The 19,732-nt window shown below is 42.2% G+C and overlaps 1 protein-coding gene across 8 annotated transcripts in view; it reads left to right on the top strand.

Moving 5' to 3' along the window:
* DOCK6 (dedicator of cytokinesis 6) overlaps positions 1 to 19,732 on the top strand; it is a 2,991,519-nt gene that overhangs the window by 2,846,919 nt on the left and 124,868 nt on the right. For all 8 annotated transcript variants that reach the window (XM_044084603.1, XM_044084600.1, XM_044084599.1 and 5 more), the window contains one exon: positions 5,304 to 5,540. In XM_044084603.1, the coding sequence (XP_043940538.1) occupies positions 5,304 to 5,540 (237 nt within the window). The remainder of the gene's footprint in view (positions 1 to 5,303; positions 5,541 to 19,732) is intronic.

The following is a 19,732-nucleotide window of genomic DNA, read 5'->3' as shown; positions in this document are numbered from 1 at the left end:
ACACTGTATCCATATATCATCAGGGTCTACTTTAGTAGTTTCCATTCAAGTGTTTGGTAGTGCCCTATATGGACACTGGCACCTTGAGTTAACATTTTTCCTGTAAAAGTACCCATGAAATTCTACCAGTACGTAGTTGCACATAGGACAACTAGCTTGCAGCAACAAACACTGCCCCAAGAGTTGCAAACCAGATACTCCTCATATTACTTTATATTCTTACTCAACTGTCTAATCAATAAAAAAGGGCCTTTTGCCATGGATATGAACTTTCCCACTATCTCCATTATCAGCTTGATGGATATGGATATCCTCAGGCAATGTAGAAATTGCCTCATGCTTACTGATAACCAACTAATTCTCAAACAAACTGATAAGGTATTTAAGAGATATATGTACTCAATTTCACTGGAGGCAAAACTGTCACATCATGCTGCACCCATCACACACAGTACAAAGCAGACACATAGACCCACATATGCTAAGGCACTTAAATGTAGCCCGTCAAAATCCCAAAGACCCTCCTGTGTGAGGTACACATAACAAATGCCCTTAGCAGCCCTGAATGCACTCCTTCAAAACAGCACCCACATCAACGCATACAGCAACATCTCATAGATCCTCCACTTTCAAGCATAAAAGGCAAGCCACCACACAGTCCAGCATTCTGGTCATTGGAGACACCATTGAGAGAGTCACTGATGTCCCCCTCCTCAGGCTGAGTAAGGAGAAAGTCATAGTCAGTTGTTTATTAGTGGCCATGATCCACCACACTACACACGCACACAAGTCATTGGACCAGAAATACCAGTATGACTCCGTCATAGTCCATATGTGTAAATGACCTGAGACATATCTCTTAGACTATATGAAGAAAGACATCATGGAGCTCTCGGAATATGTGTCCCAGGCTATTATGAGCCTAACATTAAGCAACATTTCACCTTCTCCAAGGATAATGCCACAATACAAAGAGAAGATGACAGACTAATGAATGGCTTTGTTTCTGGAGTCATTCTGAAAGTATGCAGTATTTGTCAGCATGGAAGGAGATGGTCAGTAGACCATGCTGCTTTGCCAGGGATGGTCTGCACCTCTCCCTGATAGGCTTTTGAGTATCAGCTACAACATTGTCCTCCCTCATAGAGCCTTTTTTAGGCAGTGCCAACCCAAAAGTTCTTACGACATAGCAAATCAAAACCAATAAAATCTAAAGGTGCTACTACTCAATGCTAGGTGTCTAAGCAAGAAACTCCACCCTCTACAAGCTCTCCTCACCCTAGACAATGCTGTTGTCAGTGCAGTCACTGGGACTTGGTTTAAAGCCACAGAGCGCACACTGGCAGTGCAAGGTTATAAGGCCTTCCACATAATAAGACCTGTTACTTCACAGACAATGATTAAAGGTGGAGGTGTCTTTATTTACATCAAAAATAAATATAGGTCAAGGCTGGTCAAACAGTATGATGCAATTGAGCTTCTTCATGTTCATATCACCATAGGCAAAATTCCGTACCCCTTCCTTAAAAGCTATATGTTCCCCGCTATGGCTAAGGAAATCCATAACATGTACTTAAGCTTACTGTAAACACTCAATGTCCAACCAAATAACATATTTGTTGGTGACTTTAATTACCTCACTATTAACTGGGAATCATATATGACATCAAAAATGCAGGCACAGAGATTTGTGGATTTTGTAAATACAAAATCCCTGGACAAGATTGGCAATATGCTAACGAAGGCAGGGGTGCAAACATACTGGATCTGGTCTTCACTAATATGAGTGAACACTGCAAACCCCCTATGTAATGTCCTCTCTGTTTAGGTTAGACCAAAAAATGGTCTCCTTTGAAGTAAAAAAAATAAAACCTGGAACCCATCTTACCCTGGAATGTTTAGGAACTACTCTAAGGCTAACTCCCGACTATTACATGATATCTTAGCAAAATTTCAGGCTCCCATTAAGACTCAGAACATTGATGCCTATGCAGAACTGTTCACAGAAACCCTCTACAAGTATGTTAGTAGCTGCATAGAGGCGGCTGTACCCACCAGGAATAAGTACATTACTCTCTCAAAAAAAAAGCCACCCTGGTGGAATCACAACATCAGTAGGCTGTATAACAAAAGGAAGAAAATCATGCCAAAAATTAAGAGGCATAGCACCCAGCAGGATAAAAACACTCTCATCAAACTAAACAAACTTGGAGGATAAATAAAGTCTACCCAACCCAAATTTGGTCTCCCAGGCCAAGAATAGCCACAAGGCATTCTTGAGCTATGTCCGCAACTTCACAAGCAATACACAGTTGTGTGCAGAACTAATTTTTAATGGTGCCATGTATACTAAGCCAGAAGATATAAGAAACCTACTGGCAGGCAAATTCAGTTCTAACTTTACCCCTCTCTCCCCCCCTCAACTTCCCCTGAGGAAATGCCATCAAATACAACTCCCCTACTATCACTAAGGAATAGATCCTTGATATTTTCTTTAAGGCCAATAACACTGCATCATTGGGGCCAGACAGTATCCCAGGATGCCTTCTAAATAACATGAAACATGTCCTGTTGGGCCGTCTGGAATTGCTGTTTAACTGTCTCCTCCAAGCAAGCTTTGTGCTGCATGAATGGAGAAACTGCATCAGTCATCCCTCTGTACAAATGTGGGCTATCTACAGACCCTGGGAACTAAAGACCCATAAATCTCTCTGGTCTCATTTGTAAAGCCATGGAAAGAATTGTCATGGAAATGATCACTAATGCCATAGGATACCTCCAGACACTAGACTCAACCCAATTTGGTTTTGTCAAGGGCAGCTCATGCCTACTCAACTTAGTGGACTTTTTTGAGAAGGTCACCAAAGCAGTGGATGAGGACAAAACAGTTCACATTGTCTGCATTGACACAGTACCCTACTATGTCATTGTTGATAAACTCAAGAGGTTAGGCGTAAATCGTTATGTCACTCTGTGGAAAGCCAGCTGGCTGACAGGCAGGATCCAGGAAGGTAGAATTGGGGAGTCCACCTCTACAAAGATGCCAGTCACAAGTGGAGTCCCTCAGGGATTGATCCTGGGACTGTTCTTTTTTAGCATTTACTTCTCTGAAATCATCGCGCGTGTCAAGGGGCTCAGACTGACCAAATTTGTAGACAGTTGGAAAACAGGAGCAGTCATAGCATCCCTCACTAAAACTATTGTTCTGCAGGAAGGGCTGACATAGACAAGTAACTTGTGTCAGAACCATGAACTAAAACTAAATTTCAAGACATGCATAATAGCATCCTTCCTGAAGTCATCCACATCTGGTAACTATCATATTGACAGCACATTCCTAAGAGTCGACTAAGCCTTGGGGACACACAAAGAATAATCTAGGCTTTGACCATAATGTGTTTCCAGTAGTGAGGAAATCATTCTGTGCTGCAATTTACAAACAAAGGTTTGGCAGCTAGATCCAAGGAAATATTTGTTCCAATAGATTACAGTGTTCCCTTTGGTATGTAGCTAACCATGGACATCCAGCAACTGGAACTTCCACAGAGGTTCAGCACTAAAAGAATACAGAGTGTAAGTAACAATGCATGAGCAGATTACCTCACAGCCCTAGCCCTGTATTCTGTCTCCCACAGACTGTTGAGCGGAGATCTGTGTTTGGCATACAAGGCATTGTAGGACCCCACCTTGACGGACCTCCTACATATCTGCAAAACAAACAGCACCAGAATTACCCATTCTAAAGACTTGCACCTTGCCTGTGATACATATAGGACCTACGGGGGAGACAGATATGTATCCAAAACACTGTTTCTCCCTGATTCAGCACCTGTATCTGTAATGGACACAGGCAAGCTGTAAATGGTTCATCTCCCAGTCCCCTGTTTATAAATGTTTCATCTGTCAAGCCCCTGCTTACACTTGTCAAGTATACCAGAACATGACAGATATTTGGGATGTATGGCTAAGCTTAAAAAGGGCCCTTGTGTTCATTAGCCTAGTAAACAGCTATGAACCTAGTAAACACCTATGAACCTATATAATATTCATCTAGTGTATTAAAGGATAATTCATGCACCATAGTCACTGTTTAATGCAGGACTTTTCAGACTTGGTTGTCACAATGTTTTACAGGATTTATAATGCCAAACACCATGGCTAAATTTTCTGTGAGTTTGCAGATGTGAAGACCAGTGCTTGTTAGCTTTTGGCATGGCTGTCAGAAGGTTGGGGGTCTGTAGTTTTCAGCAAAAACTACAGTGGGGAGGACTTTGGTGAACCATTCTTTGGTCCTCATATTTTTTGCAAGGGGAATGAAGATGAATGTAGATAACTAAAGGAACATGATCAATTCATGATTTATATCATTCATAGAAAGATCGGACTTAAAAAACTAAAAGGCCTCAAAGAGATAAGCCATAAATTAAGTCAAACCAACCTTTGCAAGAGTAGGCATATGAACACTTGACACTTAGACCAGGCCTCCATAAAGATAAAAATAAATTGGCTGCCCCCCCCGTATGTGCAACCTTGGGTCATTCTTCTATTTGAACATTTTCTTCTTGGGGTTATTCAGATTTATGGGTATATACAAAGAAACCGAGCCATGATTTTATAAACCATGACTCCGTGATGCTAATCTAGAGAATTACAGCTCAGCAAAAACTTTGAACAAGTTTTAACATGGTTCCTGCAAAAGGAGAGTAGGAGTAATCTACCTTCCTACTCAACCTCCAAAAGGTGGCAAGTCCTCCTTTTCTCCCTTTCTTGACTTTGCTGAGTCAGAATTCAGTTGGTAAATTTCATTGAGCGGTTCACTTAATCACAAGAAAATTAAGTGTTCCCATATATATGGCTGCTGCAGTACTGAAGGCCTATGGATCCTCTTTTATATGTAAGTTTTGTCTGCTAAGGTAAAGTTTAATACATTTTTCATTATCAGGCTACAAATGCAAGTGGATAGAGGCAGAGTAACCTCCTGTTTATGCTGATCCTAATTTGAAGTATTCATTGATATATCCTAGAAGAAAAGGTCTGTCAAATTCCTCCAGTCAGATTAACCTAAAAAGTAAGAAGTCTTCTGCCAGAACTGGTACTTCAAAGATGCCTTATTATAATTAATGATGAGAACCTCATGCAGCTATTGTCTCAGACAAGTTCCTTCATGAACCTAGTGTGACATTTTCTTACAGTAATTTTTTCATTTGATCCTGCCTGTCAAAATGTGACATTATGGTTTTGGCTCCATGCTTGTAGAATGTTTATTGATCATCTTTTTTTTTCCAATTCTTTTTGGTCTACAGGCATACATCCAACTCACTTATGTGGAACCATACTTTGACACCTATGAGATGAAAGACCGAATCACCTACTTTGATAAAAACTACAACTTGCGTAATTTCATGTTCTGTACCCCTTTCACACTGGATGGACGTGCCCATGGAGATCTGCATGAGCAGTTTAAACGCAAGACTATTCTGACCACGTCACATGCATTCCCATATATCAAGACTAGGATCAATGTGATTCAGAAAGAAGAGGTAAGGTAATGTTCTGAGAATGACAAATGCTTTCAACCAGCAAAACAGAAATGTAAATGCAGCTTACGGTGTTTATCTTATCTAGGTGTAATTAATTAAAAATCTAATTAGATTTTAAAAGTCTGACTTTAGCAGTGATGAATGGTTAGACAGTATTTAATTGTCAAATGTTGCGAATTATATTACTTTTGTACACACTCAACATATAGCTTTCAACTGCTGAAGCTGATTTGCTTTTCCACCTTCTAATTGAGGTGATCCAGTATAAGCAAACAGTGTTGTGTCCAGTTATTGTTCTTAACACATTCTGTGTCTTCATCCTTTGGAAATACACTTTCCAGGAGCAATCACAGATTGTTAGAAAATGAAGAATTATGGTCTTCCATAAAGACAAATGGTATGAGAAAATGAAACAAAAGACCCGTAAAACAGTGTTTTTAGTCATTATTTTTGTCCCCCTAACTTTTTCTTTAGTACTGTAGGTAAAAGACGGCGTCCTCCTCCAGGCCTCTGGGATAAGCCCATGACTGTCTCATCTCTTCACTCATTTAGAGTACATAAAGTGTTTGCTACATAGCTTCTGAATCACAATTATTTTTTTTTCTTTTTAAGCCTTTATGGGTACATTCAGGACAGATAGCCAAATGCATATTTAAGCTTTTTTAGTGACATCATCAGCATAGAATGAGTGAATTGTTTGGCTATACTTTAGAAACACAGGGCTTTTAAACCAAGCTGATGCCCATAAACATTAAGGTGCCTGGAAAATATCCCAATTAACATCCAAACCGAAGGGTAAAATTGTCACGTAAACAAGACATTCAGTAAACAGTGCAAGAAAACCCCAGCCAAGCTAGTGCTTTCACTTTTGGATTCCTTGCATCTCCTGTAATGGAGGACCATGGGATATATGCAGATTGACCCCTTAAGGTCATTAAGTGTTTCAGGTACATGGCTTGGCTGGGTTTTCTTTACAGTTTTTACTGAATGATTTGTCTTTGTAACCTTGTTACCCTCTGGCTTGGATGTTACTTGGAGCATATGAGATTCCTAATGCTACCTGATGTGCTCCACCGGCAGACTACTAGAATCAGTGCTTTTTCCATAAACTCACAAGTACAGATTTTAGCTGACTTCTTTGAAGGAAAAGTTATGGTTAGGTCCTACAATGTGGAACTCCATGCCTTGTCCTTTGTTCATCTGTTATGCAAGACTGGGCGCATGAAGTGATGTCCTCTGCCCCAGCATTTCTGCATGCAGTTCCCTGATACAGTAGATGGTTGTTAAGTTGTACCCATAACCTCAGGAAGAAGTGAGTGTATACCCTCCATCTGCAAGAAGAGAGGAGGCGGTTTCTCACTCATTTCTCAACAGTCATGTCCTGTACTGCCAACCTCCCACACTCATGGTAGTTCTCAAACTGTGATAGCTGACAGCAGAGACAGACACCTTGATTCTGTGTGGGCCTGCTGGAGCAGGGTATCTGTCTGCACCACCTGCACCTTTAGCAGCCTGGTATAACTGGAAGTTCAGACATTAGAGAGCACGTGAGAATGAAAAGCTGTAATTGTTTCTCTGTTTGGCAGGATAAGGGTTGATGGTGGAAGAGTCCTCAAGGATTACTTCCTCATACTGGAATCTCTGGTGGAGGCTTTGTTGCACCATAGAGATATGGAGATAGAACACAGTGACTGGGGTTCTAGGAGTGGAGATGTTCTTATGTGAGTAAGGAAGGGCATGCCTAAGCCATTCTAGCCATTACCTGCCATGTGAAGTCACATCACAGAGACACTCTTCAGACAGACCAGCAGAGGGGATAATTAATATCTTCCTTTTCACAGGATGATGGAAGCAGGACCAGCTGCCCTCTAACCTTCTGTGTGAAGGGAGCGCATTTTTCAGGTTCCCACTGAATAAAGGCTTCAGGTGGAATAAGTTGGGTGGGTGCAGAAAAATAATTCAGGAACACAGGATAACCTTGCTTTGTGCAAGTGGACTGGAATCCGCTACAGATAACCTTATCTGCAGTTTGATCATTGCTGTTCTGTATCTCATTCTGTCTTTCACTTGCATTCCCCAGCAGTTGTGTAAACCTGTTGTTGCCTCCTGGATATTGTTAGAGGTTGTATGTACATCCCTGTTCAAAAAGAGTATCTATAACCATGGAGGCTGGATCCAGTGGAGGGCACTCATCCCATCTCTCACTACCAAAAAAATGACATCCCGTCATTATTTTTAAACATTTACAGGTTTTGTGTGTTTGGTACATATATGCATGGAGAGCAGTCTCTCCTCATAATTGAAAAAAAAATACCTGGCTGTAGTGGTTAAGGCAGTAGCTTGTAAGGCTGAAAAATGAACTGCACAGTAGAAGTAGCAATACAAACTGTGAGACAGGCTTAAAAACAAATTGACATTGCATTATTTTATTTTCTATCACCACTTCAGAACCGTTAGTTGCTTGACTAGTTTTCTGTTCACGAACACTTCACCATTTTGCTTACTTTTCAGTTAATAATTAATTAAAACATTTGTTATTTTTTATATTCCAATAACACACTCGGTGATGGTTTGAAAGTTTTGAATATTTTGATTTGTGATGGCATCTCCATTTAAATCTGTACCTGTGAAAGGCCAGTTACCTCTCAAAAGACTTTCATATTTAGTTAATCATTTTGTATAAACAAGCTGATCTTTATAAGTCATGATGATTTGAGTGCAGGTGTAGCAAAAAGAAAAATTGTAAAATTATAAAAACTGATATTGCACAATTAAATGTATGGCATAGAATGGGATACTGTACGGCAAACAGTGGCAGATTATAATAAAGGTGATTTGGATAGGTGACCAGGCACCACAGTTTCACTCACATGACAGGAGCAGTAAGTTGACATGCCTGAGGTTGTGAAAGTTCATATATGCAACAGAATATAGCCAACGTTTGCAGTAAGGAAGCTCCGCCCCATCACTGGAGGATGTGATCTATGATTTTTCCAAGCTTTAATCTGCTTGTGTGGCTATCATGTTCATAGGTTCATAGGTTGGTACTAGGCTATCAGCCCTAGGGCCTATACAAGCCTAGCCATAAAAATTCCCTGGCTATTTCTTCCCACATTATTTACTTTCCTGGACCCCTGTCTAGCAGGGCGACTGACGTGATCCCTGGGGTGAATTTCCTTTCTCCCATCCAATCGTCAAGGTTCCTCTTGAAGAGGTCCAAAGAGGCACTCTGCTTGACATGTATGGGCAATCTATTCCAGAGTCTGGGGAGTCTCTGGGTCAGGAACCTATCCCTCCAGCATGTTTTGTTTATTGTGATGACAAGGTTTAGATCCCTGGAGCGTGTAGCTCTGAGGGATTGGGATTTCTTTAAGTGTAGCATGCCCAACAGCTCTGGGTTTGACATGGCCTTGTATGTTAAGCAGAGATCGCCTCTGAGTAGACGATATGCGACAGAGTATAGCTGGAGTTTTTTAAGGCGGTCAGCATAGGGCATCTGCTTTAGGCCTGTGATTCTTTTAGTGAGGTATTTCTGAGGCCTTTCCAGTTGTCTCAGATGTCTTGAGAGGTACATACCAAATGGGGCGTTGTATTCTATAATGGGTCTAATGAGGGATGAGTACAGTGGGACAATGACCTCCTTTTTTCTGGATGAAAAGCCCTTCGTGATGAGGTGTGCCACATAGAAGGATTTCCTGACTGTTGTGGCGATGTGGTTATCGAAGGTGAGACCACTGTCCACCTGTGTCCCTAAGTCTCTTATCACACTTTCTGTGTTTAGTGTACTGCCACCTATATGGTAATTCATGGATACATGTTTTTTCCCAAAAGGGATAACAATACATTTCTTGGCATTGAGCTTAAGCCCATGGCTCTGGCACCAAGCATCTGTTTCTGTAAGGCCCTTTTGTAGAGTATCCACATCATTTGGGGATTCAATAATGGCTCCCAGTTTGCAGTCATCTGCAAACTTTGTTAGCCAGAGTCCCTTAGTGTTGACCTGTACTTCAGAGAAGTAGATGCCAAACAAGAGCGGCCCCAGGACTGAACCCTGAGGTACTCCACTTGTCACTTGTCTGGAGCTGGATTTGGAGTCGGCTACTTTTACAGTGTGGGTTCTATCAGTAAGCCATTTAGCAACCCATTGGGTGACATAGGGATTAATGCCCAACTTAGTAAGTTTATCTATGATTCCAGAGTGGGGGATGGTGTCAAAGGCCTTGGCAAGGTCTAGATAGGCTGTGTGGACCACCTTACCCTTGTCCATGGCTCTGGAGACTGATTCAAAGAAATCAATCAGGTTCAGGAGACAAGATCGGCCCTTCACAAACCCAAACTGGGTGGGGTCCAGTGTTTGAAGGTTGCCAATGTCTTTGTTTATAAGTTCCATGATAATACGCTCCATGGCCTTGCAGATAAGGCTTGTCAGACTGATGGGACGGTAGTTTCCGGGATCAAAGGTAGATCCCCCCTTGGGGATTGGGATAACTGTAGCTCTGCGCCACTCAGTGGGCACGAAACCTGAGGTGAGGCTATGATTAAACACGACACTTAGGTGAGGTGCCAGTTTATATTGTATCATGTAGTACACAGCCCGGGATGTCATCTGGTCCCATGGATGCTGTATTCTTGGCTTTAGAGAGTGCGTTTTGTACCTGTGTGGCCGTTATTACTGGAATTTGGCAATCTTCCGGTATTGAGATGGGCCATTTAGGGGGTGAGAGGGGGTGAAGTTGGCACTGAATCGATCTGCCAGGATATTGGCAATATCCTTTGGATCAGTATATTTAATGCCATTCTGTTTTAGCTCAGAGCAGATCTGAGCATTGCCATTTAGATTCTTGACATAGTTATAGAATGCTTTGTGGTTGTCTTTGGAATCTTTGGCAATTTTATTTTCGTAACTAGCTTTGGAGGATTTTATGAGGCATCTCAGTTTCTTACTGAGGCCAGTAAGGGAGTTTTGCATCCTGGGATTTTCCTCTTTTCTGCAAAAGTTTCTTCCTTTTGTTGTAAAGTTTGTTTATGGCAGGGGACCACCAGATTGGCTTCCTTTTTTGGATGAGAGCATTTTGGTTCTATTTGGGATGGCACGATTCATGCATGAGTGGATGTGCTCGTACAGTGCCTTAGTGTAGGATTCAGCAGTTGAACTTTCAGTTCCGTCTGCATGGGTGTTATGAAGTTTGTCACTTCTGACTTGAGTAGCATGAAGTTGGCTTTGGAGAAGTTTTTATGGTGGTTTCTTTACTGGGGGTGGGGTGGGATGTGGATGTTAAGGGTGATTAGCTTATGGTCAGACCTGACTAACGAGGGGTGACCATAGGTATGGAGCATTGATTTCCCATGTTGGTAATGACCAGGTCTAGGATATTGGAGCCCTGGTGGGACTATGGATTAGTTGATCCAGGGCATTGGAATTTATGAATTCCAAGAACCGTTATGCAAAGGTGTTGGGACATGAGTAGTTTTCCCAGTTAATGGCAGGGTAGTTAAAATCACCCAGTATTAGGGTGTTTGGTTCTATCTTAATATTTTCCAGTATGTTTAGAAAGGTGTAGTGAGAATCTTGGGGTATGGTGGGGGATCTGTAGCAAGCTACAATTTGGATTGCAGTCTTACCTAGTGTTAGTTGCACTTGGAGAATTTCAGACACATTGTGTTGGCCAACTAGCCTGGTGGTGTGAATATCCGTGGTGAATATTGACACTCCTCCACATTTAGTGTTTCGGTCCTGATTTGGTGGCCGAAAAGTGTGGTAAGAGTTGTAGCCTGGTATTGCAGGGGTGCTCTCTGGAGCCTTGAACCAGGTCTCAGTTACTGCACAGATATCGATGGTCTCCATTTTTAGGAGTGCCTCGAGAGAGTGCATTTTGAGGTTTAGACTTCTAGCATTGAGTAGCATTACCTTCAGATTTTGCATGCTTGTACCTGTTATGGTGGTGGTTTTGTCCTTTGAAGTTTGCCTAAAAAGGCACTATAGGGGTGGCAAGAGCCTTAGCCAGTAACCTGAATCCCAGGGTCGACAGGTGCAGACCATCTCTGGCAAAGCATCATGGTCTGTCAATCATGTCATCCCAGGCAGACAGATACTGGATCCCCTTTGAATGACACCATAAGCTTAGCCAATTGTTGAAGTCAATCATTTTATCCTTATATTGTGGTATCATTCTGGGCAAAGGCAGGATGCTACTCAGGGCTAGGGTCATACCTGCCTGGGCCACATGATCCGAGAGCTCTTCCATGTCTCTTTTCATGTAGTCCAGGGAGGTACGTCTCAAGTCATTCACTCCAACATGGACAATGACAGAGTCATATTTGTACTTGTTGTGGAGTGACTTGAGTGCATGCGTTATGTGGCGGATCCTGGCACCCGACAGGCAGCTGACTGTAATTTTCTCCTTATTCAACCTGGTGAGAGGGACATCAGTGTGCCGGACTATAGAGTCACCTATGACTAAAGTGTTAGGTACATTGTCTTGCCTTAGGGGCTGTTGCTGGGTGGCACACTGGTGTTGTGAACTATGTGACACATTGGTTGTGATTGGTGTTTGTTTGCGTTTCAGCTTCAGAGGTCTTTGTTGCTTGGGCAGGTTACAGTTAAGGGCCTCTGCATATGTGGATTTAGTGTTGCTATATGTGGGTGTTGGTGGTGCGGGTTTAGAAGGGCTATGTGTTGCTTGAGATGTAGTGTGGGTGTTAACCTTCTCCTCTTGACTGTTTAGCACAATCTTGGTTTTCTCTGTAACCCTGGCACTTATGGTAGCATTGCTGTCATTTGTCACTGTGTTCCTTCACATCTGTGCAAGTGCTGATGACTGTGCATTGCCCATTATACCATCATTTGAATACTGAGCATACCATGCTATTTCCCTGAATTGCCCCTCCCTGGGCATGCAGCTCACCATGGTAGTTAATGGAATGCTATATGCTAATTGTCTGTAAATACCCCCCACCCTGGCACCAGCAACAGAGGTAAAGTACAAAGGATTTGCTGAAGGAATATTCAGTCAGTTTTATGGAAAAAAGAGACAGAAAAAGAATGAGTGTGGGAGAGGAAGGTAGGCAATGTAATAGCAATACAAGAGGGAAGGACTGCATGATGTGGGGAGTAGGATGTAGAAATTACAATGACTATGTTGCTGGCTAGTATTTGGTTAGTGAGACTGACAAGAAAGAAAAAAAAATGAATGTAGAAGAAAGAACAGAGCAATAATTTATAGATTCTGTCAAGAGTCCATTCAGTACTCTGCCCGTAATGAATAATAGCATTTATTTATTTCATGTAACTTTATTTGTGTAGATATTTTTTCTTTCTGCTACTACACTGAGGGACAATTTGCTGTTGTAATTTAAGATGAATGTAGGATAAATGCTGTACTGCTTTTAGAATTCTGTAATAAGTAATACAAACTTGTAACTGTGAGTATATTGTGACTGAATGTTAATGTGAACTTAAGTTTGTAGCTGTACTACATCTGAATGTAATTATTGTGGGTTCTATTCCCACACCAGGAAGATTGATTGCTAACAGTGCAGTGCAGCATAAGGGGGTGTTGGACTCCACAGTGTGTTGTCCTTCATATGCAGTATTGTAGCTAGGGTGGGGCGAGAGTGCCAACTGTCCCAGAATCAAAGTGTTTTGGGAGTGCAATTAGCCAATCCCAGTCTGACTTTAATGCAATACTGTATTTTAAAAGCTGGTATTGCATTTGTGGTCAAACCTGAGCACTGTAGTGCTACGTGTGTGGTATAAACTGTAACAACTGCTTGCTACAGGCTAAATGTAAAAAAAATTTAACTAAAACCTGAACGCTGTAGCACTCTATGCAGGCAGGGTATAAACTGTAGCAACTGTCTTTTACATTTATCATGAAATAGTGTTGGGGACAGGCCACAGAAATAAACCTGAATGGCTGAGGCAGGAGGGAGGGTGTGTGCGCCATGCATCTGGCCTATTGGTTGGTTTGCCAGTAGAAAGAATGTCCTTTTATTTCTTCCTCTTCACTTGAAGAGCTGAGGAGGTGGGGCTGTGGTTCATAATACTGGTCCAGGGTACTGGTTGAACCAGCTACACTTTTGTTCAGATGAGACATCAAACTAAGGTCAAATCTTCTTGAGTTAATGGTAGCTCACATGGATGTAAAAGATCTCATGGCACCTTTTGAAGAGTAGGGGAATTTCCCCATTGACCTGACCAAATTTTCCCCAGTAGTATAAATAACATATCTGGTCTCCCCTGAAATAAGGCCAGTTGCTTAGTGGGTAACCCGATCAACAAAGGATAAATAAAATAAAATTAACTGTCTCTGCCACCTGGCTAATGTAGCTGAAAATGGTCTTTGGACCATTTCATTTATCTGTTTTACAAGAGAAACTATATAAGTAAATACATTTATGTGTATATGGGAAGGTGAAAAAAACTGAGATGGTTTGTAAGTTCAACAGGAGAGAGATGTGAACCAGGAAACTGATAGTGAGGCTTGTGATGTATAAAATAAGCCACTACCTGGCATGAAAATGACAGCTGTTATTAAAATAAACCCAAACCACAGCACTACATAACTGGCACTTTATTAACTAGGTTGTATCCCAGTACACACACTAACCAATCTGTTATGAATGATTTGGACTTTGTTTCGGGAATGACCGGCGTATGATTTGAAGTGGCTGATCCAGCTGTGGAGTAAGCCTGTCTTCTTGTAAACATTATGAGCACTTTTTCTGGTTTATTTTTGCCCCTGTGTTTGCCAACCATCAAACCACCCTTTGATCAGACAGCTCCCATTCATTCCTCCATTGATGGGATTTCACCTGGACTAATAGGTAAGAGATGTTCTAGGGAGGCTGTCATCCAGGCAGCCATAAGGGTGCTTTGTACTTTCACCAGCATCCCAAAAATGATAGTATTTTATAGGTTCATAGGTTCATACTAGACTATCTGCCCTAGGACATTTATAAGCCTAGCCAGAGTGTGTTTGGCTTTCGCCACCCATTTTAAATTAATTTTGCTATGCCCTTTTTCGAGGTTAGTATACTGTGCCTCTGTCTAACAGTGACACAGAAGTGATACCCGGGGTAAACCTACGATCTCCCATCCACTCATCAAGATTCCTCTTGAAGAGAGTCAATGAGGGACTCTGCCTAACCTGGACTGGGATTTTATTCCAGAGTGAAGGGAGCTTCTGGGTTATGAATCTGTCCCTCCAGCATGTCCTATTTATCTCAGTGCTGAGGTTCAAGTCTCTCGAGTGCATAGCTCGATGGGATTTGGATTTTCTGAGGTGCAGCATGTCCATTAATTCCGGGTTGGACATGGCTTTATACGTCAGGCACAGATCGCCTCTGAGCAGGCGGTATGCCACTGAGTAGAGCTGGAGTTTCTTTAACTGGACAGCATATGGCATCTGTTTGAGCCCTTTGATCCTCTTGGTGAGGTACTTTTGGGGTCTTTCCAGTTGCTGCAGGTGTCTGGTAAGGTACATCCCAAAAGGGGCATTGTACTCAATTACTGGCCTGATGAGGAATGAGTAAAGAGGCACAATGACCTCCCCTGATCTAGATGTGAATCCCTTCATGATTAGGTGGGCTATATAAAATGTTTTTCTAACCACTTTGGCCACGTGGTTGTCAAATGAGAGATTGCTATCAACTTGGGTTCCCAGGTCCTTAATTACTTCTTCTGTACTTAATGGATTACCACCTATGTGGTAATTTGTGAGCACTTTGTTTTTGCCAAAGGGAATGACTATACACTTTTTGGCGTTTAGCTTGAGGCCATGGCTCTGGCACCAGTTGTCTGTTTCTATGAGGCCCTTTTGGAGGATGCTTGTGTCGGCTGGAGAGTTGATTATGGCACCCAGTTTGCAGTCATCTGCCAACTTGGTCAGCCACAGTCCTTCCGTGTTGGCCTGTAACTCCGAGAAATATATACCGAACAAGAGAGTTCCCAGGACTGAGCCTTGTGGGACGCCACTTGTAACTGGTTTGGAGTCTGACATGGCTCCAGCAATTCTAACCTTGTGGGTTCTGTCCTTGAGCCAGTTTGCAACCCATCTAGTGACATAGGGGTTTATATTTAAGCTGGTGAGCTTATCTATAATGCTCGAGTGGGGTATTGTATCGAAGGCTTTTGCGAGGTCCAGGTAGGCTGTGCGGACCACCTTCCCCTCGTCGATGGCCTTGGTGACTGTTTCAAAGAAATCAACCAGGTTTAAGAGGCAGGATCTGCCCTTAACAAAGCTGAACTGGGTAGGATCCAGTGTCTGTAGGTCCCCAATATCTTTATTTATGAGGTCCATGATGATCCTTTCCATAGCTTTGCAGACCAAGCTAGTCAGGCTTATGGGGCGATAGTTTCCAGGATCAGTTGAGGCACCACCTTTGTGGAGAGGGACCACTGTTGCTGTACGCCACTCTTTGGGTACATATCCTGTAGTAAGGCTGAGATTGAACAGTAGTTTTATGTTTGGGTTTAGCTGCTCTTGGAGTTCATATAGGATGCAGCCCGGGACACCGTCTGGTCCCATTGATGCTGTGTTTTTTGCTTTGGAGAGGGCAGCTCTTACCTGAGCATCTGAGATGTCAGGGGAGCAGCACTCAGCTGGGATAGATATTTGCCCTTTTGGTGGGGAGAAGTTTGCGCTGAACCTGTCAGCTAGGATGTTGGCAATGTCTGTGGGTTCGGTGTATTTTTTGTCATTTTGGACTAATTCTGAGAATATCTGGGAATTCCCACCCAGGTTCCTAACATAACTAAAGAAAGCCTTGTGATTATCCTTAGTGTCCTGTGCAATTTTTCTCTTGAAGCTGGCCTTAGACAATTTTATGAGTGCTCGTAGTTTTTTGCTAATACTGATCAGAGATGCCTTCCCTTTTTGGGATTTTGCTCTATCATGTAGTAGCTTCCTCCTTCTATTGTATAGTTTGTTTATGGCTGGGGTCCACTAGACAGGACGTCTGCCTTTGGATGATTGGGTCTTGGTTTTATTTGGGATTGCATGATCCATGCATTCCTGAAGGTGTTCATAGACTGCGTTTATAAAGGATTCTGCGGTCTGGGCCATATTTTCCACAGACCCGGGGGCTTTGAAGGCTTCTACCTCAGTTTTGAGGAGTGTGAAATTTGCTTTAGAGAAGTTTTTCTCTGTGGTTTTCAGGGCAGGGGATGGAGTCGGGATGTGAATATCCAGTGAGATTAGTTTATGGTCTGATCTTACCAGTGAGTGATACACTTCTGGTCTGGAGCATAGAGGTCCCCATGTTGGTGATGATCAGGTCCAGTATGTTTTCCCCTCTTGTGAGAGTGGTAACAAGTTGTTCCATAGCATTTCAGTTTATAAATTATAGGAACCTTTGGGCTAGGGTGTTGGAGCTAGAGTAATGCTCCCAGTCTATGTTTGGGTAGTTGAAGTCGCCCAATATAATGGTGTTTGGAGAGACCTTCATATTTTCCAGTGTTCTCAGGAAGGCTGAGTGGGGTTCCTGGGTTTGGGAGGGTGGTCTGTAGCAGGCTATAAACTGGAAGGCAGTTTTACCCACTGTTAGTTGCACATGGATAGTCTCTGATGCTTTGTGCTGTGCCACCAACCTGGAGGTGTGGGTATCTTTGACGAATATTGATACTCCCCCTCCTTTTCTGGTTCGGTCCAAGTTTTGGGACCAAAAAGCTTGGTATGAGGTATAACCTGGTAGTGCTGGGGTGCTCTCAGGATCCTTGAACCAGGTTTCTGTTACTGCACAGATATCGATGTTCTCCATGCTAAGGAGAGTTTCGAGTGCGTGCATCTTGAGGTTTAGACTTCTGGCGTTGAGTAGCATTACTCTTAGTTTCTTATCCCTTGTGATATCTATGGAGGTGGGTTTGTCTTTTGAGCCTTGTCTAAAAAAGGCACTATGGGGGTAGCAAGCCGTCCCTAGCGAAGCATTGTGGCTTGTCGAGCATGTCATCCCAGGCTGACAGGCATTGGATCCCCTTTGAATGACACCAGTACTTAAGCCAATTGTTGAAATTGATCATCTTGTCTTCATATTGTGGCATCATTCTTGGTGAGGGTAAGATGCTACTCAAGGTCAGGGTCATACCGGCTTGGGCTACATGCTCAGAGAGCTCCTCTGTCTCTTTTCGTGTAGTCCAGGGAGGCACGTCTCAGGTCATTTACACCAGCATGGACAATGACTGAGTCATATTTGTACTTGCCTTGGAGTGACCTGAGTGCTTGTGTTATGTGGCGGATCCTAGCACCCGACAGGCAGCTCACCGTGACCCTCTCCTTGTTCAGCCTGGTGAGTCAGTGTGCCTGATGATAGAGTCCCCTATTACAAGTGTATCAGGTGTGTTGTTTAGCCTTAAGGACTGTGACTGTTCGGCACATTGGCTTTGTGAGCTATGTGTTGCACATGTTTTGTTTTGGGGTAGCGGTTGCTTGGGTGTCTGCTTTGGAGGTCTCTGCTGCTTAGGCAGATTTTTTTTAGAGCCTCCGAGTATGTTTTTGTGTGTTTATGTGTTTGGTTTGCTGTCATGGTAGGTCTGTGTGAAACTGGAATTGTAGTGAGTGTGGTTTCCTTCTCCTCATGACTGGTTTTGCCAGTATTGAGTTGAGAGAGCTTAGCCTCCAGTATAGCGATATGGTTGCATCTCTCACATGTGTTGGAATTTGTTGGGAGGAGGAGAGGGTTGTCTGTGTACATGAGGCAGTTGTAACATTGCCTCAAGATTCCCAGATTCACCAGCTGGACCGGAGAGGAGATTTACAACTGACCTTTGGACATGCTAGAATAGTATTGGGAATTCCTTTATAATCGAAAAAAGGGCCAATGGGGAACGAGGTACTCAAGGGGATTTTGTGAGGGTGTAGTGCTTTTAATATTTTAGTGCTGATTTATATTGCTTTAGTGAGCAAGTGCCAGGTAACTTAAATGCAATGTGTTACAGGTAACTTAAATGCAAAAACGACAAACAGTAACTTTCTTTCAAGTGAAACAAGGAAATAAGTACAGTAAGCAATGGCCTAACCCTACATCCTGAGCAAGAGAAGTGCTTACCCGAGGCTACAGTCTCCAAAACCACTCCATCTACAAGCGTTAGTGGACGTGAGTGTGAGACCACCCCTCCTCCTCTGCACATCTACAGCTAATCGAACTATAGTTTCCTGGTAGTAGTCGGGGTTTATCCCTCTTTGCCTTTCCTACTAACTGCATTCTGGGCATTTGAATGAACATTAGTCCATATAATAATCTGCAGGTGTAGTCTTCAGGATCAGTGAAAATTATGTTGAACTGCAATGTCATAATGAGCATCTTCTCATACTTTGTTCACAAGTAAGAGTTTAAGACATTTAGATATAAACCCCTCTGTAGAAAATAAACACTTCCAAAATCTGCAAGTAATTTTAAGCAGATTTCAAGCTTTTCTACTTTGTCTAAATGTTTAGAAAATGCAGTCTTGTGCCAGCTGTATCTCAACCAAGATAACCATCTGTGTATACAGCAAGATTTCTTAAAGATGTAAGCACCAACACTGCTTTTATAACTTTCACAAAAGGTAAATATAACCAGATGAAACATATTAATCTAATATTTGGCATATTTATCAGTCTTGGATAGCGTGTCACACAACATCAGAAACATTGTATTAGCATGGTTTACACTCTGTCTGCCTCAAAAGTTTTGTTGAACATCTGCAAAACCGCTGTGTTCTTATCACTTAACATTTCTCTCTGCATGCACTCAAAACCTTCTGTCTGAAGCACTAGAAGGTTTTGTGTGAGGATCACTTTTGTTGTTATTATTTATTGGTGTGTCAAACATCATCTGTCCAAGAGTTCCTGATAGTCAAGACTACGGCTCCTTACATCTACCTTCAATGCCTGCCTAATCAAATTAATATTTTTTTTTTATATTTAACTAAATAAATAATTCTTGATTAAAAAAAAATAGCATCAGTTAAATCAACTTACTCCAGATTCTCCCCTTCTGCTACTAACCTTGGACATACAACCAGTAAAAATACTTGCATTTCTGAAGAGACCACCACATTAACTTTCAACATCTATGTTAAACATGTAATTTGTAAATTCCAAGCTCTACTACAAACTTGCTGTTTACCTCAGCACTAACTCACACTTTATTCCAAATGGCCACAGGTAAATACCTAAATACCCACCTTAAAAATACCATTTACTAGTTATAGG

The sequence above is a fragment of the Protopterus annectens genome, chromosome 9.part0, assembly GCF_019279795.1.
Source record: "Protopterus annectens isolate FY-2018-M chromosome 9.part0, PAN1.0, whole genome shotgun sequence".
NCBI classification, from domain to species: domain Eukaryota; kingdom Metazoa; phylum Chordata; order Ceratodontiformes; family Protopteridae; genus Protopterus; species Protopterus annectens.
This window is presented reverse-complemented; position numbering and strand designations above follow the sequence as displayed.